This window comes from Spermophilus citellus (assembly GCF_964194105.1).
Source record: "Spermophilus citellus genome assembly, chromosome: 11".
NCBI lineage: Eukaryota > Metazoa > Chordata > Mammalia > Rodentia > Sciuridae > Spermophilus > Spermophilus citellus.
This window is the reverse complement of record NC_138192.1, coordinates 61,828,803-61,853,646: the sequence shown is the minus strand read 5'-3', so window position 1 is coordinate 61,853,646 and position 24,844 is coordinate 61,828,803. Positions and strand designations below refer to the sequence as shown.

General features: G+C 35.8%; 1 protein-coding gene across 3 annotated transcripts; it reads left to right on the top strand.

Annotated features, from left to right (window-relative positions):
* Positions 1-355: 355 nt before the first annotated feature.
* ERMN (ermin) lies at positions 356-24,844 on the top strand. 3 transcript variants are annotated; one of them, XM_081262209.1, is made up of 6 exons: positions 356-551; positions 989-1,082; positions 13,566-13,631; positions 18,139-18,387; positions 19,040-19,132; positions 21,908-24,844. In XM_081262209.1, exons 3-6 carry the CDS (start codon positions 13,583-13,585, stop codon positions 22,426-22,428), a joined length of 912 nt encoding a protein of 303 aa, XP_081118335.1. In that variant the 5' UTR covers positions 356-551; positions 989-1,082; positions 13,566-13,582; the 3' UTR covers positions 22,429-24,844. The 3 variants fall into 3 exon arrangements, with proteins under 3 accessions (XP_081118335.1, XP_081118336.1, XP_081118337.1); XM_081262210.1 differs by lacking the exon at positions 13,566-13,631; XM_081262211.1 differs by lacking the exons at positions 356-551; positions 989-1,082; positions 13,566-13,631 and adding an exon at positions 13,906-16,115.

The window sequence follows — 24,844 nt, the reverse complement described above, 5'->3', positions numbered from 1 at the left end:
TCATATGACAAAGTACCAGGATGTGTCAACTTGTCAACTTCATTGCTAATGTCTGGACCTCCTTTAATGTACCAATTTAACACTTTGATGTACATCTTAACCTCCCTTGTTGCAGGCAGTGCACCTCTCTGAGTGTAGCCTAAGGTTTCATTAACTTTCAGCTTTGTCACCATTTTTTGACTCATGAGAGTCCTCATCTAGAGCACTTTAAAAGGCACACTTGGCCTGAGCTTTGTTCTTGCATAATGGCACTTTTAAAATATCCATGCCAGATTTAAATTTATAGCTATTAAATTTAGTCTTAGTGACTTAGCTCTAAGTAATTATAGCCGTTTGCTGTCTTTTCCAATCTGTGTTCTGTGGAACCTTCCTGTGCTTACAAAGTTGGTAATAGCACACATCTTCTTGAAGACTTCTGGGTTAAAGAAGAATTAAAAGATTTATCTGCATGACCCTCAAAGTCTAATCTCTAGAAGATTATTCATAATGGCACTCTTTTTGTAGAACAACTACTAAATCTTGCAAGAACACAAATGTCTTTGTGACTTCAGGTATGTTATGAATCTTCCTGAATCATGGCCTTGGAATCTATAAGGTGGGAATAATAATACCAGTCTCATGAAGTTCATGAATATTAAAGGAGATGCTATATTTGAATTCCCTCTCATAGAAAAGGCTCAAATAGTGCTGCTTCTTGTTCTTATTCTTTCTTAAGTTGTTAGTTTACAATATTTATTATTTTACCTTGATACCTTGTTATACTTAGTTACTTATGCCCACCAAAACATTCATGTTTATTTTTTTAAATGAATACTTTATTTTTTCAATGAATACTGATATTTTTAATACTTTAAAATATTAGAGTATGGCCCCCACCCTTATTTTGATATGGGGGATTGAACCCAGGTGTGCTTAACTACTAAGCCACATCCTCAACCTGTTTTTGTGTGTGTGTGTGTGTGTGTGTGTGTGTGTGTGTGTGAGACAGGGTCTTGTTAAGCTGCTTAGGACCTTGCTAAATTGCTGAGGCTGGCTTTGAACTTGTGATCCTGCCTTGCCCTCCTGAGTTCCTGGGATTATAGGTATGTGCCACCTACCTGACTACAACATGTATTTTTATTTAGGATTATTTTACTCTTCTATTCTATATTGAATTGGAATTCCACATTGGCAGCTGGTTTTGCTTCAGTTCAACAGCTGTTTCTTAAGGATTCTTGCCAGTCACATGGACCTTGCCTCCTTTGCCCTGTATCACGTGCCATTCCCCTCTCTAACCCTTTCCCACTCTTTTGAGAGTATCAACTTGGATCTAGGGCTTTTTGGACTTTCTTTTGATTGTCTCAACCCTATCTTTCAGTCAAAGTGCTCTTGATTGATATTTTCAAAACTTTTTCAGGTTTTATTTTTCCTTTTTTTTTTTTTTTTTTTTTGCTCTTCCTATTTTGTCTTTGGTAGAAATCGAGGGGCTGGGGATGTGGCTCAAGCGGTAGCGCGCTCGCCTGGCATGCGTGCGGCCCGGGTTCGATCCTCAGCACCACATACCAACAAAGATGTTGTGTCCGCCGAGAACTAAAAAATAAATATTAAAAAAAAATTCTCTCTCTCTCTACTCTCTCTTTAAAAAAAAAAAAAAGAAATCGAAATAATTATAAAAATGCATGAAAATACTTCTTCTCTGTTTCAGGGAGCCCTGTGTTCATACAAAAATAGCATAGCATCCTTGTGTCTCTTGCCCAGGTGTCTGGGGAAGTCCCAGAACAGAGTCCCAGTTGCCCCATTCAGCTGTGACATGCAGTAACCCGGAAATGAGCAAGATGGGGAAGGCAGGAAACAACTGGGATGCGAAAATGTGGTCAAGACATCACATTAAACACACACACACACACACACACACACACACACACACATACACACACAATCATTTGGAGTGCCAGAATCCATTTTATTTTCTCATTGTTTTATCCCTGAAATAATTAGTCTAGAGAAAAATCTACAGATGGAGCTCATGTCTATCAGAAGAACTTTTGAAATAACTGTGATTCCACACTTTTCCTCTCCTTTGTAGTCCCTGCCCTGGGTATCACTGCTGTGGAGTTCTATATAGGTACACATTACCCATAAGCAGTATAGGGAATAAAGTGAGCTCAATCCTATTGAATCATAAATGGGAAATCTGTATTCATATCCTGTGTGCCTCCAAGTATCCTTTATGATTTTAATCTTAAAGAAAGAAACTGCATTAGACCCATACTTTCATACCATAAATTACACTATTTTGACAAATAACTGCGCGCGCGTGCGCGCGCGTGCGCGCACGCGCGCTCTCTCTCTCTCTCTCTCTCTCTCAATTATACTGGCAAATTTTGGAGGAGACAGAATTAATTTTGAACACCTCCATCTAATCCTAAATTGATCTATAAGATATAGGCTTTTCCGCTTTTCCATATTGTCCTCATTTTCTTAGATATGCCCCCCTGATCTGTTTTCCTTTTGTACCTGTTCCCAGGAGTTTTTCTTCCTGTGTGGTGCCATGAAAATTAAATAGTTAATCAGATAAATTTAGTCTTATGTGACTCAAAAGATTTGTGTTCCTAGGTCCTTGATCCACTATGAGTTGAGTTTTGTGCATGCTTAGAAATAGGAGCTTAATTTCATTTTGTTGCAAATGGATTTCCAGTTTTCCCAGCACCATTTGTTGAATAGGCTATTTTTTCTCCAATGCATGTTTTTGGCAACTTTGTCTAATATAAGATAACTATAATTATGTGGGTTTATCTCTGTGTCCTCTATTCTGTACCACTGGTCTACAAGTCTATTTTGGTGCCAATGCCATGCTGTTTTTGTTACTATTGCTCTGTATATATAGTTTAAAGTTCTAGTACAGTGATGCCACCTGCTTCACTCTTCTTGCTAAGGATTGCTTTAGCTATTCTGGGTCTCTTATTTTTCCAGATGAATTTCAAGACTTCTTTTTATATTTCTATGAGAAATGTCATTGGGATTTTGATTTGAATTGCATTAAACCTGTATAGTGCTTTTGGTAGTATGGTCATTTTGACAATATCACCCAATAGAAGAAAAAGTAGGCACAAATCTTCATCATGTTGAATTAGGCCCTAACTTCCTTAATAAGACTCCTGAAGCACAATAATTAAAATCAAGAATCAATAAATGAGATGGATTCAAATTAAAAAGCTTCTTCTCAGCAAAAGAAACAACCAGTGAAGTGAATAGAGAGCCTACAGAATGGGAGCAAATTTTTACCACATGCACATCAGATAGAGAACTAATCTGTAGGATATATAAAGAACTCAAAATTCTTAACACCAAAAAAATAAATAAGCCAATCTATAAGTGGGTCAAGGAACTGAACAGACACTTCTCAGAAGATGATATGCAATCAATCAACAAATATATGAAAAAAATGTTCAGCATCGCTAACAAGTAGAGAAATGCCAATCAAACCCACTCTAAAAATCAAAAACACTCCATTCAGAATGGCAGCTATTAAGAATCCAAACAAGTGTTGACAAGGATATGGGACAAAAGGCACACTCATACATTGCTGGTGGGACTGCAAATAAGTGCAGCCAATATGGAAAGCCATATTGACATTCCTTGGAAAACTGGAAATGGAACCACATTTGACCCAACTATTCCATTCCTTCATTTATACCCAAAGGACTTAAAAACAACATACTACAGTGATGCAGTCACATCAATGTTTATAGCAGCACAATTCACAATAGTTAAATTGTGGAACCAACTTAGATACCCTTCAGTAGATGAATGGATAAAGAATGTGGTATATATACACAATGAAATATTACTCAGCAATAAAGAGAATAAAATCATGGCATTTGCAGGTAAATGAATGGAGTTGGAGAATATGATGCTAAGAAGTTAAGCCAATCCCCCAAAATCAAATGCTGAATGTCTTCTCTGATATAAGGATGCTGATTCATATGGGGATTGGGGGCAATGTGGGAAGAATAGACAAACTTTAGATAGGGCAAAGGGGAGAGTGAAAACATATATGAAAACATTCATGTATGAAAACATGAATGGTGTGACTCTCCTTTGTGTACAACCAGAGACATGAAAAAAATATACTCTATTTGAATTGCATTCTGTTCACATATATAACAAATTATCATTTAAAAAAAGATTTATATTCATGTTATGACTATGCTACTATCATGGAGAAATGATAAAGTTCTTGCTTTTTTTTTATTAAGAGCTTTAACACTAAGAGTCAAAGACAAGTAAAAGCACAGTACTAGTTGAGAGATTTATGTTGCCTTAAAGAAGAAACAATCAAATGGAATTGGTGTGATCTCTACTAACTTAGCTTTAAGGACCGAGGGTTTTAAATCTAATGTTGGCTTGATTTCCTCTTTAGCTTTTGATTTTCATTTCTTTCTTTATTTTATTTTTATTTTTTCATTCAGACCCAAAGCATCAACACTTACTAGGTGAACTGCTGTTGACAAACATGATTTTCCTTTTATATATTTTAATGATAAATAATGCTTCTTCCCGAAGGATGAGGTTCCAAGAAATATTTTGTATTCTTTTTATTTAGCTTAAGACTTTGAGAAATTCTTTGTGATTTGAATGTAAGTGGTTACATTAGAATGTAAGTGGTTTCCTGTTTGTTATATAGGATTTAAGTTTCACATTAAAACGTCAGTCATCCACAAGTAGAGGACATGGATAGGAATGAGGTCTGTGAACAGAAATGTCAAAAGTTCTCACTTATGACTGTTGATAAATTCTCTTTTTATAAGACATGCATTGCCATGGTAATGGGGAGCAAGGTCTCATCTGGGATGGGATAAAGAAGACACTGTAGTGTCATAGAGAAGTTTAGTGTGTATAAACCATGAAGAAAGGTGTATTCCTTGATGGAGACTTGGATATCACACAGCCTGCTTACAATTATGGAAATGACAAAGAGCTAAGGATTCTGAGAGTCGGATTGGTCTCTCTGTTATTTGAGCTATAATTTCAGTCAAGAGCTAGAATTAGGAGTGGAATTTTCCTGAGTGTTGACACCTGGAAGTGTTTGGAGAGGAAGTGGAGAGACATTATTAGATACAAACTTTCCTGACACACCTAAATGTCAATTCATCATGTAAATATTTTCTTAACAACACCTGTTTGCTCAGAACTCTGAGAGTTGCTGTAGGACCTATGAGATAAGAATAAGTTTATCCCTAACTTAAAAGAGATAAAAGTTAGATATAAAATGCGAGTTTAATATTTTATTAACTAATAAATTTTTAAAAAATTCCATGAACAAAGCTTGGGAAGCAAGTTTAGGAACCTGTACAAACAATTTTTCAGACTTATTTTTTCTTAATAATAATTAGTAAAAGATAACTTCATAGAAAATACCAGTTTAATTCATTTGAAAATGTGTACATTATACTATTGAGTATTACCACAATTTGTTGTATACTAACTATATTATTTTTGCCAAACCTCACACTACCTGTACTGGATTGGCACAAATCAGATTTCTATTTAATAAATTTATTTGGAAAAAAGGAAGCTTGCAAACAAACATTACCTGCTATAATACAAGGTAATTGTAAAATAAGTATGATTAAACAAAATAATGTAGTTAAATTCTAGAAATATACTATTGCATGCCAAAGGGAAACCTGTGGTCTAGTCTCTCATACTAAAAAGAAAGAATAAATAGAGCTAGAAAGGGATCAAAACATACTAGTACCAAATAGAGATTTTTTCTTCTTTACATAATTATAAGGGTTAAAAGAATATTGAAGTGCATTTGCTTATACATAATTTAATGGCTGTTCAATAGTCATCTAAAATCATATTTCACACTTGAAATTCACTCTTCTGGCTTGCAAGTTCAAATTCATGTATGTATCTTTTCTCAGTCTTACAAGAGTAACACCATATTTATTTATTAACCTAATTTTAAAGATGAGGAAACAAAGGCACAAAGAAATTAAAACAACCCCTGTGTTTAGTCAATGTTAGATACACAAACCCAGGTTTTTGATTATCAAAATCCCCTTTTTCCTATACACTCATTATATTACTGTTATATATCACTGTCTCATGCAATATACAACTATTATTTCAAGTTTCTTTATTGTTAAATATCTCAGAAAAGTAATATTAAAAGTTACAAAGTATTTTTATCAAGATATAAGAAGTTCATATTTCCTTATATTAGTAACTGACGATAGGCATTTTATTAATTAGAGAAATATTTAATCTTTCCTAAGGATTTATTTCAAGAGTAATCTATTTTGACAAATGAATTTTATTCATCTGGTTTTGCATACAGGGAAATAAAGGTATAGAGAAGAAAGAGATTTGACCCTGGTCAGCTATATAGAAACTGTACTGGACTGTCCAATGATCTCAGAATCACAGCAATGGAAACAAGTTTTCTTAATGAAAAAATATAAGATGACAATAAAGGGGGAAGCAAAGATCTAAAGACCATAGTTAGAAGAGTAAGGTCCAATATGGGTTGGACCTTACTCAGTAAGTATAATCAAGAGATCTTAGTTTGTTTTAGGACAAAAGTAGGATCATTGAAGGAATAGGCCCCATGCTATGGTTTTGGATTAATGCTGATGGATAATATAAGGAGTAGAACACGTTCATATCTATGTTGCTTCGTATTTTCTGTGAAAGAGACTGACTTCTACACTAAACTGTATGGAGTGAACATTGATAAGGAGAAATAGAGTTGAGGGTGGGATAAAATGTTATAAGAGAGAATGCTACTGCTGGAAATGAGTTCAGGTTTCCCACTTTATGAGCATTAACCCCCCAGTATGATATGAAGTGCAAATGAAGACAGTGATGTGTGAAAAAATTTGAAGGATAAAGGAAAAAGGGAAGGTAGGGAAAATCAAATGCAGATTCACATTGCAAAAGAAGGAAAAAGTGGCTCTTTTCTGACATTCCAGATTGCTGAGCTTTAGATAAATTTGGGAAAGGTTCCGGAATGGATTTAAAGAGATAATTTATGAAAACCTAGAAGTAGATCCAGTGAGAGTTCACTTCATGAAGATCTATTCATGATCAAATAACATCCATTTGTTCTTTAGCAAAAAAATATTGCCTTTTAAATTAGTGTATCCAGTATTCCACAAGCATACTCTTACATTATACATACTCAAGGTTCCATTAAATTTCTGAGGAAATAATGGAGAGGAATGGGTTTAATGCATTAATAAATACCCAATTAGAAAAAAAGTTTCCATGTGTCTGAATAAGGGCTATTTAGCAAAATGATATCATCCCAAAATGAGGTTTTTAATGTTGCTTCTCAGAATTTTTTCATATTTAACATTCAGTGCAGGGCATGTCTGCTGATGATGAAATCTCTTAGTTTTTATTTGTCTGAGAAAGTCTTTATTTCTCCATCACTGTTGAAGGATAATTTCAACACTTATTTTTTTTCCTACTTTCTTCTTGCTTGAATAATTTCTTATGAGAAGTCCACTGAAATTCTTATTCCATTCAAGAGCTATTTTCATGATTTTCTCTTTTTGTGTTTGTTTTTCTCAGTTTGAGTATATGATACGACTAAGTGTTTTGTTATGTTTTGGGTATTCATTCTTGCTTAGAATTCTCTAATCTTCCTGGATCTGTGGTTTGGAGTCTGTCAAAATTTTGGAAAGTTCTTGGCTATTATTATTTCAATGGCTTCTTCTGCTCCATTCTGGTTTTATTTTGGTTTTTGATACATCTTATATTCCAATTCCAATTCCAATGATCTCAGATCTCCATGTGTTTTATATCTTTTTAAATGCTCTTTACAGTTCTTAGATGTTTTGGGTTTTGCTGTTGTTGGTGTTTGTTTATTTTCCATTTTTTTCTCTTCACTTTTCAGTTTGGGAAGTTGCTACTGACCCATCTTCAAGATCACTGATTGTTTTTTTAACTATGTTGTGTCTACTAATGAGCTCATTAGTAGACAGTATTCATTTCTTCTAGAGGGCTGTTCATTTTGACTGCATTCTTTTGATTCTTAGAACTTTCATCAATCTGCTTACATTATGCATCTATTATTGTATGTTGCTTACTTTTTCAATTAATGCTCTTAACATATTAATCATAATTGTTACTACAAAAATCTCTGATCATTTCAACATTTGTGTCACATCTGAGTTTGAGTCTAATGATTGTTCTCTTCAGACAGTATTGTTGTTGTTGTTTTTGTTTGATTGATTGTTTTGTTTTTCCTCTTGGCATACTTGGCAATTTTTTTTCAAATGTAGATAGGCAAATAGATAAGTAAGCAAAGAGGTCCCTACTAGAAGGATTTATGTTATTTGTCCAAGAGTTAGGCTAGATTTAATATTCACTGGTGCCAGAGGCATCAAATTCTTTCTTGATTTTGTTTCCCTTCTTGACTTTGGATTTTGTTAAGTACTTCTCCTCAGGGGGAAAAAAAATCTTTCTTATAGCTTTTTCAGCTGTAACACACGATTGTTACACTGGAGCCCTGTAGATGTGGTAGAAATGTGTGGGGAAAGGGAAGTATTCAATACTTTTATTACTGAATTTGGTCTTGGGATTTGGGGGCCTGTGTTTGTGAACTGTTAACTTTTACAAGTGTTTCTTCAGTGCAATCGCTTTTTCATTTCCCCTTTATGTGGAACTGGAAAGCTAGAGAAAGCTGGAGAAAGAGGAATGCCCTTCATCTACTAGAATAAGACTTAGGGAAAGTCTTCCTTGGAAAGTAGGCCTTTGTTATTCTGGGGTGATCACAATAATTACTCTTCCCATTTTCCCATCAGATCTAGGAGAGGATCTTCCTCAGATTTTCACTATGAGAATCTGGCCAGGTTCTTGAAAGTAAATCCCAGAAATGCATGTGGGTACACTTAAGAATCTGACCCCATGAGTTTTTTCTCCTCTTATATTGGTCCACATTCAGCTTCCAGCAATTTGTTATAATTACTCTTGGGTGTTCCTAAGATTTTATGGCTTCAGAAACTTCTGTTTCAGGTAAGTAGAAGTGAACTGTATCTCTTTGAATGAAATGATCTTTGAAGAATTTGGGACAGAATTTTACCCTGAAGCTTCAATTTCCTGATGGTTCCAAGAAAAGTCATTGGTTTTCAGTTTATCCAGCTTTTTTTGTTATTGTTGTAACAATGGAAGCAATGACTTCCAACCTTGTTACATATTGGACCTGCATCTGGAAGTCTTCAATTCTTTTTTTTTTTTTCCTGATACCAGGGATTGAACCCAGGGAGGCTTAACCACTGAGCCACATCCTCAGCCCTTTTTATTTTTTGTTTTAAGACAGGATCTCACTAAGTTGCCTAGGGCCTTGCTTAATTGCTGAGGCTGGCCTCAACCCTGCAATCCTCCTGCTTCAATCTCTCGAGTTTCTGGGATTATAGGCATGTACCACTATGCCCAGCCCTCAATTCTCATATAATTGCCAATGTACATAAAGATATGAAGAATGTGATTAGCCAGTCTGAAGATGAATTAAAGCGGAAGCAACAGTATCTATATAAACTGGCAGATTCATGAACTCTGAACATCTTTGGTCCTATGACTGAGAGGCATATGTTCTCAGTGGTAATTCTGGCACTTCTATGAACTAATTATCTACTTTATATAATTTATTCCCATGGGCAGCGCTGAAGAAAAATGAGAACAGAAAATTACACAAATTAGCTAGCAAGACCGGGTGCAGGTAAGTTAGACTATAACTCGAAAACCCTTCACCCCTGAGGACCACTAACACCAACAAAGACATAAAAGCAGTTCACTATTACAGAAAAGTACAGAGCATCTCAAACCATAGGAAGCTTATTTTTTTTTATGAAGAGCCTTTAAATATTCAAATTTTCCTTAATTCAACATATAAACATATTTCAGTTACATATTAAGGCCAATTAATTTAGTGAAGAAGGAACCGAAGGCAGGTAAGAAAGATTCAGAGACAGAGAAATAAGGATGAGAAAGAGAGCAAAAGGAAGGGAATGGAACTGCCAGATGTTTTTGGCTTACCTGGCCTCCTCAACTTTCTTATGATTTCACTTCTGCCTCCTAGAACTCCACATCTTTGAGGTTTAGGTTTTTTGAGGTATAAAAGGGGAGGGTGGTCAAAGTACTCTGTTAATTCATAAACACTTACGAAGTTCACATTTGGCTGCAGGCCTGTGCTAGCTCTCTGTGTGTGATGCAAAGACCCAGGTTCTTACTCAGCTCCAGTTTTCTAAACCCATGGCAAGGCGGTGGTCAGATACCTGTGATCCAGGTGTTGCCTTTGAAAAGTTTACAATTATATCACCGACCCTAAAGTGATGTGCCTCAACCATATCAAATGAATAATGGGTGCCGAGGCCATATGAATACCGGAACACACACTCTATGCAAAATAACCAAGAGAGATCAGTGATAGAAGACAAATCATTGCTGGATGGCCACTGATTTCCCCTCAAGGGTGACTATGAGTTCTGATTCCTACCATTATCTCTCTTGTTTTCCTCTTCTTCAGGATTTTGGAAGGAAAGAGTGGCAAGTTATCTCTTAAAATTGGTCACAAAAGCCTGAACTAGGCGTGAATTTTATTCTCAACTATAAAACACCATGACAACATACCCTGGGAGATATAACCATTAAGTTGTATCACTGACGATACGTGGTAAAAACGAAGTGTGATCATTAGGGTTCCTGGTTCATATTAGTTAGTACTCTCAAAACTCGCCTTTAATAGAGATTGCCTAGGACTTCTTCATCCATTTGGTCTTTCTAAATAAATGTTCACTATTAGAAAGGATGGATTGGTTTTATTAGGCAGGTGACTTTTTATTAGAAATGCAAACAAATATAAAGATTTTTGCAAAACTGTGTCCATGAAAATCAGACTAAAGTATTGTTAACAAGGGGATTTAACCTTGGAATACAGTAAAGGAAGAAGCATAAATCATTTCAATTAAAAAAATACTAAAGGATACACACACACTACATACACACTTACTATAATAGAATGCATTAAAAAATTGTCTGTGACTGTCATAGAAGTTGTTTTTCTCTAGAGCCACCATTAGATAGAAAAGTGCAACAGAAAACATGGCTCTTTATTTTGAAGAATTCTGTATGTTTTAGTCAGTTAATTTTGCTATGTTTCTAATGAAAGTACAAATTTGTGGTGGACAGCAGTCTCTGGTTCAATTCCTGGCTCTGTCTTTTACCAGACAATTAACTTTGACAAGTAACTTAAACCTTCTGTGTTTTATTTTCCTCATCTATAAAATGACAAGAAAAAAAGAGAACCTGTCTCAAAAAGTTGTTGTGAAGATTTAAAAACTCTAAAATGAAAAGCTCTTTGACCAGTGATTATCACATTATAAATGCTGTAGAGTGGTCCTTATTATTATTACTGTTATTCCCCAAAGTTTATTTGTCCCGAAACTATAAGTTCTAAAGTAATATGAATGAAAAAAAATTTTTTCCTCCAAGACTGTTGCTGTCTTTTATTATGGATTGGAAATTATGAAGCATGCTATTTTTCATTAGAATGTGAACCAGAAATATCTAGGTATTTGTTTATGATGCACATTCTGGGCTTCAATAAAATCAGAATATCTGGATTTTTTTTTCTAGAAATATCTATTTTAAATGAGGTGTCCCGAAGATTCTGAGGCAAACTGCACTTTGAAGACAACTGGGCAAACAAGCTTGCACTGCTTTTGATTACTCACTTTGGTAACTCAAATATTATACACCAGCTACTGAGCGTCCTGGGTATGATCTTATTAAATCCTCACTGGAGGCCTCAAAGGGCAGCTTCTAGTTTGAGCTTAGTTTTTCAGATCAGGGATTGTGGCTTCCACAATTCCTGGGTTAAATGGTTTGTTCAAGATATGTTGGTGAGGGCACATTGTAGATGGAATTTGGGGATGGAATCAAGTCTTCCTGGAGTGAATTTGGTGTTCCTAAAGAGTCAAACATTGTGCATCCTGTCTGAGCACAAGCTGCTTCTTTGTTGAGAGTTTCTGTCCTGGAAAATGTGAATATTCTCCTTCAAGTTACTCAGGGCTGATGCAGAACCCCCTTTGCATGAAGACTGCATTAACCAACTGCATATTCCACTGAGCAAGTATGTCTAGTAAACAGCCAGAAGGGTGGGTGAAGATCCCTATGCTTTGAAAATTGAAGACCTTGGGGACAGAGTTTATAACTCATTCTCTGTATGCCAGTAGGTGGCATCATCTGAGTCCACATTATAATTCCACACTGTAACAACCCAATGCTTGGATCTTGGATCTTTAATATTTAGTTCAACAGATGAAACAGATTATAATAGAAGAATGGAAAATGAGGCCAGGGATATTTTCAAATGAATTTACTGTCACATTCTAATACTGGAAAATTCTAGTTATTGCCAACTCAAAGAATATATAACACAAACCATGAAGCAGGTGCTGTTTGTCCATGCAGAAATGCAAAAATTAATCCTATGAAGTCTGCAAGGATGTGATAATATACTGACAAATAACACTGTTACAATGATAGAGCTCCTGCTTAGTGTCAGTCACTGTATCAGGTGATCCACATAGATTTTTGCCATGTGATTTAGTATTTTAAAAACTCTGTGAAGTAGGCATTATTCAAATACCCTGAGACTGAAAAGTTAAGGAATTTGCTTAAGTTCATACAGAATTTCCGTGGCAGAACTAAGATTTAAATCGAGGTCTTTGAATTGCAACATAAGCTTTTCTGGTAGCACGGTGATTATGTAAAATTTTGTAAAATTGTGTAAACCAAGGCAAAGTAATGAGGTGTCATTAAAACGACATAAAGATAAACTGCTAAGGTAGCTCAAAAGTACAAATAGAGCCTTTGGGTAAAAGTGTCATAAGGCAATTTATAGAAGATGTAATGTTTGATTTGGGATGGGCTTTGACATGTGGCTTTGGCTTGAATAGAGGCACTGAGAGGGATGTTAGGTGGTTTGAGCACCAGAGGTGGGGCAGATGTTTAAGATACAAGGAGAAGATAAGCCAAGACATGAAAATGTGGCCATATTTGGTAATACAGAATAGTTCACTGTGACAAGAATAGTTCACTGTTGAGTAGCTAGAGGAACTTGGAAAAATGGGGTGAAAAACTTGAAAAGCAGCTGGGTCATGTCATAAGGAGTTTGTACTTAAAGAAGTACAAAACATGAGTATTTAAGTCTGTATAGTGTGTGTGTGTGTGTGTGTGTGTGTGTGTGTGTGTGTGTGAAGGATTTTGGCAAATAGCAAATTTATTAGAAGTTCATTTTTTTATTGAACACTTACTGTGAACCAATGTATTATGAGACTTATGGTCTCTCAATTGTTCTTTTAGAAGCTTGCTCTCAGAATATTAATTGGGTGTTAGTAGGAATGATGGATGGAAGTGGGAGACAGAGGATTTAGGAGACCAAGGATTGGCAAATGGAGGTGGGAGATGAGTCAGATGACTGCTACAATTTTCCAGATGAATAATTCTGGGAGCCTAAACTTAATTTATAGCACAGATCCCACTGAGGATGTTGCTTTTCTCCACAGGTTTGTCTTCTTATAGCATGGCTCCTGGACTGCATTTCCTGCCTGGCTTCAGCTTCTTGGCAGTGTGTAAGCTCAACATTGAACAGAGGTTTAAAATCATTGCCCTCCTCATCCAAAAGTCAGTAGAATCTTCACAGCTGCCCAACATTCTTTTCTTGGATTAAACACAAAGGTTTTACAAAAGATCTTGGTATATCTGTATTTATTTTCTCACTGACAGCATGTGAATTTTTTCCTGTTTTCCCAAGACAAAGTTTACTCAGCTAAACTATCAGAGGCATCCTAAGAAAAATTGCCTTTGTTCACAGTCACATCTCTTTCTTGCAAAAGCAGACCCGTAGCAGATTTGCTTTTTCTGTTTCCTTTTTCCTTAAGGTAAAATGTGTTTAATTATTTTCTTGCCTTTCTCCTCTGAAAAACAACATGTTTCCTTCACTCCTAATGACATTCAAAACAATTTGGGAGGGGAGATGCAGCCAGCGATATTACTTGCATACAGCTCTGCTTCCCTAGGAGGATTATAAAGTACTTTAAAACTACCAAAGAATGTTTATGCCTACACAGTTCAAAATACTTTCTGTGCTTTTATAAGCACCCATACAAATTCCACTTCTATCTATTTAACACTGTGGAGTCTCTGTGAATAGAGAAATCATTCTTTCCATTAAACGAGATAAAAAAAATCCCATTGTAAGTAAAGCAGAATTATAATTGCCTAGTTAAAAGCTCCAGACAGCCCAGTTCACTGGGGACACTCCTTATGCATATAGGATAATGTACTTAAAATTATGGCAAGAGATTGAAATGATTTTATTTTATGGGGATTTCTCGCATTCTTATCTGTGCATTTGCTACCGTACTTTTTAAAATATAATTCATGCTTTATTTTCATGGATTCTTGTGTGAGAGAGATCTGGGGGTCAAGATCTATATATTGTCCTGTTAGGACAGACTCTCATGGGGTCAATTTCTGCTGAGTCAATGCACTGTGGTATTTATAATGGCTATACGAAGATAAGAAGATGGAGTCATGTTATTAAACAGGGCATGTGTTATTAAATAAAACACGTGCTGCCATTGTTTGCAGAATCCCCTGAAACAAACCACTGAGACATATCTCAGAATCAATCTTCCCTCCTAAAAGAGTAAAAAGAGCTCTTTCATAATCTACCTTCAACCCATCTCAGAAGTCAAGTTTCAGAGTGTCACTTGTAAAAATATTCATGCATATGTAGATGAGCTAATGCTATCTTATTCCTTCAGGACACTTCTCAAATAACAATAAAGTAATATCTAGTATTCATGGGTCTCTATTACATGCCTGTCCACATTAATTCTAAATTGTCATGGTACAAGGTATGTGTCATCATTCCTATCAGCAGGTGAATGGATGTAGCCCAGGTAGGTTGTGACTGCCAATGTTGCATGGTTTGTGGTAATAATGATAATAATAACAAAACAATAAAACCATAAAAACAAATATTGAAATAAATACCTACTACTGCATGCTGTGATAAATACTTTCCATGAATTAACTCATTTAATCTTTACAACAACTTAAAAAGGTATATCATATTAGCATCTACCTTTATCAGATGAGGGATCTGAATCTCTTACTGTAATAGATGCCTATTACTTGTTTGTTTGATCTACAGTCATTTTCATTTTCTATGAACATTATCTGCTCAGGAGTGGAAACTTGTCCTAGAAATGGACAATTGGAATATCTATCTCCAATAGTCTGAGCTGTTGGTTCAGAGATTAACAAATATCCAAAACTAGCTCATTGAGGTTTATCTCAGGGACTTTGGCTGGAATTAATGAGAAATAAATGTTCTCTTGCATCACTAATTATCTTCATAAATATGAGTTTAGAGTTTCCAGAAGAATATTTACCATGACTTAGGAAGGACCTGCTTGAGAAAAATCTAATATATAGGGGAGTAAAATAATGGGAGTGATGAAATAGAGGAGAGAAGGATAGAGAACATTTCAGAAGTCAGAATAAGTCCTACTTTTGTTGAATTTGTTTTGGATTTAATGTCTTTCACTTTCCAACAATGAAGCATTGCATACAAAAGAAGAAAAAGAAAAGATATCATGAATGGTTTACATACTATAGACCTTAAATGATGAGATTGGATCAATAGAGGAGCAATGAGAAGCAGAGATAATTTTGCCCATCCTTGGCTGTAAAGCTAACCACGATTCCACAATTGCTATAAATTTTTTCTTGAAATTTTCTTTTTCAGTACTTGGGATTGAATCCAGATTCTCACGTATGCTAGGAAAACTCTCTACCACTGAGCTACATCCCCAGCCCTCTTCTTATATCTTGATTCATACCATTTCCTGATGAAGACTGAATTTTAGATTTGTTAGAAAAACATCAGGGTGCTAGAGAGTTTGTGATTTTCTTACAGCTTTTAGTAACCTTCTACAAATTTCAGACAAGAACTACTGGAAAGCTGAGGAAGAAGAAAATACAGTCTTATTAAGAGAGACCCATTTGGTCAAAAGGAAGCAATTCAAGATGGCTGGAATTAAAAAGTATGTATCCTGTAAATGGTTGGAAACCTGAATTTTCTGCCCCTAGCCAGTCATTGAAAATGAAGACAGAGATGTAGGAGACTCAGTCTATTAGCATCCTATTACTGCTGTAACCAATTACCACAAATTTAATGGCTTAAAAACAGGAAATATTTATTCTCATTCAGTTTCAGACTTCAGTTAGAAGTCTAAAATCAAGGTGTTGGCAGGGCTATATTTTATTGAGAAGATTCAAGGGAGAAAACACTGGAAAGACATTCTCCTGTGTTTCCAGCTTCAGGAGGCTGCCCTGATCTATAGGCTCATCAGCTCTTCCTCATGTCACTCCAAAGTTCTTCTTCCAGGTCACATCTACTACTTCCTTGACCTTTCTGCCTCCTTTTTCACACTCACTTGTGACTCTATCCAATCCCCAAATCCAGGTTAATCTCCTCATCTCAAGATTCTTGATTTAATCACATCTATAAAGTCTCTTTTTGCCACAGAAGGGAATACTTCACAGGTTCTGGGAATTAGGATGTGGATATGTTTGAGAGTGGTCATCATTTAGCCTACTACATCTGCTAGAGGTACCCAGAAAAAGACTAGACCTCAGGTCGGCCCAAGTAACTCCAAATATGTATTTTCCTTGTGACCAAGAGTAATGGCTTACCTGTAATATTGTTTAAATCCTTGAATCAAAACAAGTACGAAGCCAACTCTGGATTAGCTATTATATGATCTGATAAATTCATAGAGTTTAAGATTCTTTGGGTTTGGACATGCAGCTTTCCAGATGAAGGTTAGGTTTTAGTTGGTGAAAGACATTACACAGATAATTGAACAATTATTCTTTCATTATATCTGCAAAGAGTAGTCAGAAGGGAAAAAATAATGTGTGGCTGGAGCCCTGTTCAAGTCCTGGGGGTCAGGGAAGGGCTTGGCTGTGAGGAAGGGATGGCATTCTACACAGCTAGCAGTGTAGGCATAGGCTCTGGAATCATTTGCTACCATGTGGATTCAAACAGGAAAAACAATTAATACCTCTAAAAATTCCGGGGGGGGGGGGTGGAGGTGGGGGGAGGGGCTGGTAGCAATGCTTTAACTAATCACCATTTTCGCCATGGGCAGACCATATTGGTGCTCTATCATTTTACCAGGATCACATAATACCAGCTGGAATGTAGAAATAATTCTGATTAGGAAAAGAGAAAACTTCAGGAAGAAATTTGTAAAGGTCTTAAAAGAATGATTTGGGCTCCAGCAAACATAAATAAACTAGAGGATGAAAAGATAGAGACAAAGCGAATGCCTCTAAAATTGTGTAATTTTTGGTGTTAGCAAGTTGGTAACATTTTTGTTTTTCTCTGAGGTCCCTTCTTGACCTCCTGAAAGCACACCATGAAATCTGCTGCCAAAATCATTTACAATAAAGTTATCCTGTTTACAGGTTTTCAATAAGCTGTTTTTATTCTTTGATAAATAAGAAACGATGCCATTGTGCCCTATAAAATAGCAGAGGTTTTACTTGAACAAAATCCATTTGGAAATGTTAAGCTGGTGACACAGAACTAATATGCCTCAAGGTGGTCATTCTCTCTGGATTAAAGCTGGGGAACAATTGTGGCTCCTGTTACCAGGAAAATTACAAAGGGCCATTATGGAAAGGGACAAAAATCTCTGTTCCCAGAGGGGGACTGACAAGCTGAAAGTCCCCCTCTACATGCCAACACAAAAGCCTGATTGCCTCAGATTGTTTGTTTATGTAAATCAAAAGGGTGACATTAATTCTGCAAGTGGGACTGCTGAGCAACAAAGGATGTGGTGATTGGCTAGATGGTTGCTTACGGGCTCCTGGCAAATCTGGCAAATCCTATTGCATTTATTCTGAACTCTGTCTGGACACCTTTAGGAAAAGAATCTCATCATTATGTACCAAAGTGAATAATTTGTATTTTTAGAGCCAGAGTTGAAACTGTAGGATTTGAAGGCAAAGAGAGGATTTGCTCAGTTTCTCCAAAGCTCTTTCCAAATTGGATTCCAGGGTACATCATGACAGATGTTCCTGGGACATTCAGTGGGGCTGAGTGTAATGGGGATAGTCTTCCCGAAACTGTTCAGCAACCTACCACTAAAATCAATGAGGATGCGACTGATATGGACCGGACCCCACCAGACTACAGGGTTGAACCAGGTCCTGAAGATGTGCCCACAAAAGGAAATCAGGAAGAAAGAGGAAAATCACAAGGGAACATTCTACTCAACTGTTCTATGGATGAGAAGATTCTAAAAGGTAAACTATTTCCCTTTTTCCTCACTTTAGTAGTCTTGCTTATAGGCTCACTCAGGTGTTTTTTTTTTTTTTAATAAACTGCTATTATAGGAATGAGGAAGAACTGTAGTTCCCTATTCTACTAGGGCTGCATGACATAATAACTGAACCTCTACCTCTGGTAAATTCAGGCTTGTGTATTTGATAGCTCTATGATCCTGGACAATTTTCTTTGTCTTCTTTGTGCCTGTTTTTTTTTTTTTTTTTTTTTTTTTCACTAGAAGAAAGCAGAAGAATCTTTACTACATTTGTGGGATAGTGGCAAGAATTACTAAGTGTTAGTTAAATGTTAACTACTGTGATTTAATATTATTACTGAACAAAGAGAATTCAGAATTTTGAAATCTCCTGTCATACATAACTAAAGAGGTCTGCATTCATGATTCTATCTTATATAAGCATAAGGGGAGAGAATATCAGTAAAGAAATTATTGCTATATAAATAAATGAAATCAGTTAAAAATCAGAAGTTAAATGGTAAGTTTTAATAATCATAATTCAAAATTTAAAAATCTACCTAGAGTCTAAATTTACATCCCTTGAGCTCTCTCTCTCTCTCTCTCTCTCTCTCTCTCTCTCTCTCTCGTTATAATACTTGTATTTCCCCCCACAGAAAACCCAGAAGATCACCTCTTTATTGTTCATAAGGCTATCACAGATCTGTCTCTCCAAGAAACAAGTGCTAAGGAAATGACATTCGGAGAAGGTAATGGGAACTAGAGTTTTCTACACAGAAATTGTTTGACTGAATATGATGACAGTTTTCACATGGGATGTTGTGTGAGTATAATGTTGAAAAAGCAATTGAGGCACTGACTTCACAATCTCAAGGCTGCAATAGACAGATAAGAGAGTCTTGACTTATCTGTCCGTTCCACCGCAGGAAGCATTCCAGATGACTCAAGACTAAAATTGCAGGGATTGGTACAACTGATTGGCATACCAATTCGATATCTGTGTCTTAATGTGTTAGCCCACTTAATCAACCTTTCTTTTTTAATTTGGTGTCTCCAAATCTTTGCCAGGCACCTTGTGAAATTTGTAAATGTTTCAAAAATAGGTTTACCCTAAAAGACAATTATTGACAGACAGTTTAAAGTAACTTTGTAAATTGATTTGCTCTATAGGAAAATTCTAGGCCTCTGATATAAGTACAAAATGGTGAACTGTTTCTTGTCAAAGAAAGCCCCTATTGTGATGAAGTTAATTTTAATTTTGTTCTTTAAGTAAATGGGGAAATAAAGAGAACATTGAAGTGACAAATATTTAATTTTTAGTAAACTGAATAGGCCACAAGACACAAAATCCTTTAGACATTACTTCTAAGAAGACACATACATTCAAGCAGCTTTCAAATAAAGTACCCAATAAAATCTATTAATCATTTTTCCTCTCCTGCCCCTATAAACATCTTATCTAGAAATTTAAACCAGTTTGTTAGACATAACTAATTTAGCTTTGAACCTTAACAGGGAAAATATTGAAAAGACTACTGGTTGAAATATTAGAACTTCACATAAAATAGCAAATATTCAGGCAGACTGGAGGTGTTTGGCAATTTCTTAGACTTCTTCCCTTTGCTGGACAACTCTCAAACTGTCTGCTGACCAATACATAGATACATGAGGGAAAAGGTAGCAAATAATAGTTATTGTCAAGCTAATACTTTATCAGAGATAACTTATAAAACTTAAGATCCCACAAAATGAACTCAATACATTCTTTGCTGAAGTCTTTTTTCTTCTAATGGAATAAGCCTTTGGAGGCAGGGATCTAGAGCTACCTTCAAATTTCTATTCTGGAGACCCACTATAGTCGACAGTTTTTTAGGATCTTCCAATTTGACTAAATGGAGAATGAAAGCAGACTCTATTTAATGCTATATGGTCTTATCACTGAATTTGTCCCTGAATGAGTCCTTTCTTGTCTGATGAAACATGGACTGTGTGCTTTTTTCCTCTATGACAGAGGCAGAGGTTTGGTGTCTTTTATTTTCACTATGGCAAAGAGCTTAAAAAAAAATCTTGAAAGGCAATGCTCCTGGATAAAAATGCTAAAAATATTGGGGAAAAACTATAACTTAAATTCAAGTAATTTCATTGGTGATAATCCATGCCTGCGTCCTGAATATGAATAAAAATGTCAGTTTCTTTGGTTCTTCTGGAAAAAACAAACAAAGCTTGATATTAGAGCAAACATTCTAATGTATACTTATATGCAATGTAAAGAATATTGACTGGATGCCAATGAACTGATTGCAGCTGTATACTTAATGTGGAGTGACAACCCACTTTTTCTCTGTAAGATTATAGTCTTGATTCCTACAGTAAAAAATAAAATAAAATAAAATAAATGAAAGGAAACTAAAAACTTTGGATGAAAGGGACTTATGAACAACCTTCAGGGAGAATTGTAGAGGGAAAGAACAAAGAGAACAAAATTGCCTCTCACCTTACTTAGATACAGGATCTAATGGTGTTAGAAGGTGATGGTGAGCCCAGACCCAGCAAGGGACCCAACTCAGACCTTTCTGATTCTTGTACACTACAGACTGAAGCTTCCTACAGAAGCTGTTCAGGGGCAAAAGCTAAAAAAAAGAACCTCTCCTTTCTTATAATTAATTCTTATCATGTTCCATAAATATCATTGAAGGTATACTGACATGATCTAGGTGTTTGAAAAATGGCAATTTCAGTGCATTTAAGCCTTTTAAATGTTACTGCACAGTAACAAGTAACTTGTGTCAATTGCTTGTCGTTTGGAACATGCCTAAAATACAGGCTAATCTGGCATTATGTAACAATGACCTCTGCATGATTTCAAAATCTGGGCAGGTCTCAGACTGTTTTTTGTGGCTTGGGTGAGCTTGGTGCCTAAGTTGCCAGCCCTGTGTGCTGACCACATGAGGGTCTTTGCTCTTCCTTCCATACCTGACTACCTTAGCGCAACTCTGAGAAAGAGAGCATCAAATGTCAAGTTTGTTACTGTGAGTGTGACCATAGGCAGTCATTATTTTTTTTTTTTAATTTTCCTTTAGGGCTGTGTTTGTGTATGTGTGAAATAGGTCCAAACATTCTATTGTATATATTATATTTCCATCTTGACAGGTTAGAGTATATTTAAGTGTTTCTCAGGGGATATCAGTCTCACTAAATACAGTGGTATACAAAATAGAATTCCATAGTCAAACGAGGTTGGGTTGCAGCCTTTCCTGGAGATTTACAATGTTCATTAACATTTTAAAGGCTCGGATAAATTCCAAAGAAGCTTATTTAACTGTATTTAATGCAGTTATTTTCCAAACTAATTTGACCATGAAGCATGTTTGATTGTGTAGAACATATGAGTAGCCCAGAGTTATATCCCATAAAACACACATTGGAAACTGATTGTCCAGAAAAATAATTTAGAGAATAACAAAGTAACATCTCAGTATGTTGGAACCTCTGAACATCTCAACTACCTGTTGATTTTGCTACAGGGCATCAGTGGGAGAAGATTCCTCTGAGCAGCAGTAACCAGGAAATAAATAGTACAAAAGAAAGAATTGCCAAACAACCTCTAGAAGAGAGAGAAAACGAGGATAGGAAGAACAAAGCTCACCAGGCAGCAGAAATTGAATGGTTGGGATTTCGCAAACCTAGCGAAGTTGACATGCTGCATTCTCAACATGGTGAGCAGGAAGAGGTTTGGAATGAAGAAGCTCCTGAGGATAATGATGATGATTACAATGATGATGAAGATGAAGTTCGAGTGATAGAATTCAAGAAAAAATATGAAGAAGGTTCTCAATTTAAAGAAGAAACGGAGGCAAGTGAGGACTCCCCACTGAGCAGCCCCGGCTCCCAACCTGTGACACCCGAGGAGCAGCCAACGCTAGGAAAGAAGGGAGATATCTCCAGAAATGCTTATTCAAGATACAATACAATATCCTATCGGAAAATAAGGAAGGGGAACACCAAGCAAAGAATTGATGAATTCGAGTCTATGATGCATTTATGAACTAACTGGAACTGAGAATTTCTCACACTCACTAAAGAAAAAGCTAATTCCATTTGTCCTGAGTGGAATGTTTCTATACTTTGAGTTATCCCCCGCCCCCCTTGAAACACAGGCAAGCTTATTGTCTTTTTTGCTGTAGAATGATATGGAAATAACCTTAGACAAAACTCAGTCTGGTAATCTCAAATCAAAACGCTTTAGATTCATTCTTGAGTACTTGCTATTTAAAACTTTACTAATATAGCATTATATGACCAGCATTAAAGAGCCAGACCCACTGGGGACTCTAGCATGATTTGGCTTTAAAAGTGGCAAAGCTGGAAAAGGTAGCCATCAAATCAAAGAGATAACTATTTGAAATGACTCCTGTATTTCTTCTGGTGTCTTTCTTTCTCTAAGTCCTCCTCCTTTTAAGCATGGTTTTTATAGACTCTGGTAATAAACTTTCAAAAATTCTTTGCCTTATTACCCTAAAAGAAAACATTTTGAGTGGTTTTCCTTGGCATCTAGTGAGTGATAATTCTATGGGCCACCTTCCTAGTGTCACCATTCACTGAATTTTCTCACTAAGAGGCAGAGCAATTTCAGGAGAATTCTGTTTGTTAAATGTTGGCTTTATGCTTTCAAACTGAATTAAACCCATTGTGAGGGTTGATACAGGGAGGGGCTAGAAGATTGTGGGCAATAGACTAAGGAGTTATATTGGATAGTTGTATTTTTGTGACTGAAAACAAAATCTTGTCTAGCACAATTAAAGTCATAAAAAAGAAAAATGATGATTTTAGCACAGTTTTCGGAGAATGTCCCTCTCTATTATCATGCTTTCTCTTATTAACAGCATCTCAGAATAATTTTATTTCCTTAGAAACCTGAGACAATGCTAGTCACAACTGTACTAGTTACTATGAAAATGGAAATAATTATTTTAGAATATTTTTAAAGTAGGGTCTGAGCATATATTTTTAGTGAGAAAGTTCTGATAGTTGTTGGGAATATGTGATTCACTGAACCTCAGCCCAAATTAAAAAAACTTAAAATTATACTTGTGGAGCTTCACTCAAATCAATGCATCAAATAATGTATTGAATATTTATGAAAAGAGAGTCTATATTTATATTCTTACTTAGTTTGTTCCACAATGTTTCTTTTCATGTTTCCATATATATTACCCTGAACTTTCTGTTGCCACAGTTAAAAATATCTTTTGGCTCCACAAATAAAAAGACAATTACTTATTGTCTGAGTGTAATACAGTTTTCATTGTACTATTCAGCCCTTTGTTTATTTCTTTTTCATTTTGTGAAAAAGCCAGAGTTATTCCTTCTAGATTGTTGCTTATTTATGTGTAACAAATCCCACATGTCTTAATGGCAGCTTCTTTAATTCTTCCTGGTTATATAATATTTTTTTCCACTAAATACTTCCATTTAGTGTTTGCAAGACTCAATGTTATTCAGGATTAAGGTGCTCCTTTTATTCTATTTCACAGTTACTACAGAACCTGCAGATTTCATTTGAGACAACATGAGGGAAGTCAGATCTTTATTGATAATGTTAGGTAGGAGATGGGTGCACTAGGACAATTTTCTATTTAATTTAGATCCTTTAAATTATTTCACCTAGAAACTATTTTCTTTCCCCTATGATTTTCTACTTTACTTCAAAGTACAGTATTGTGTTTTCCATCATGGAACAGGACCATATTGTTAGTCCACCTTAGCCTGCATTTTGAGTTATTCTAAATGAGGTGATGAATTCCTGTGAAACTTGAAGGAGATGGGTGGTCTATGGGTAGGTGACATGGCAAAGCAACTGGCTCTTATGTGGCTGCAGTATATAGAGTTTTGGTCTTTTTAGCTGTGTATTCTTACCAGACAATTAACCAATTGTGAAATATTTTGTCAACAAAGACTATGTTAAGGTATGTTCAATTGGTAAATGCTTCAAGTTCATGGATGGGGCAAAGTGGTTACAAGAGAGCACTGCCACTCGTCTTCAGCATTGGCATGTGTTGCCTTAATGCCGTCACAGAGTTAAGCTACCTGGAGAAATTTGACAGGAATTTAAGTCTTTGTAGCTTAGCAAAGACAAGGTCCTGTTTCAGATTATGTGAGGGATACTCAACATATTTGAAAGGCACATGGGACGTGATTAAGGACACACTTTGGTAACTACACATGAGGTTTATCTGAGTCATTGTGATTCCAGGTTCAGTTGGAACTCTGGTATCTGATAGAAAAGAAAATCGGTTTATTGTGCAAATGCTGATATTTCTTGCATGACCTTTTGTTGTCATCTGATTAGAAATTAATAATAGCTTTATTTGTCTGTAAATATATCGTTATGGTGAAGACACAGAATTTGTAGAACCTATCTCTCTATATTAACATTTAAATAAAGAACTGTGTCTGGCTTG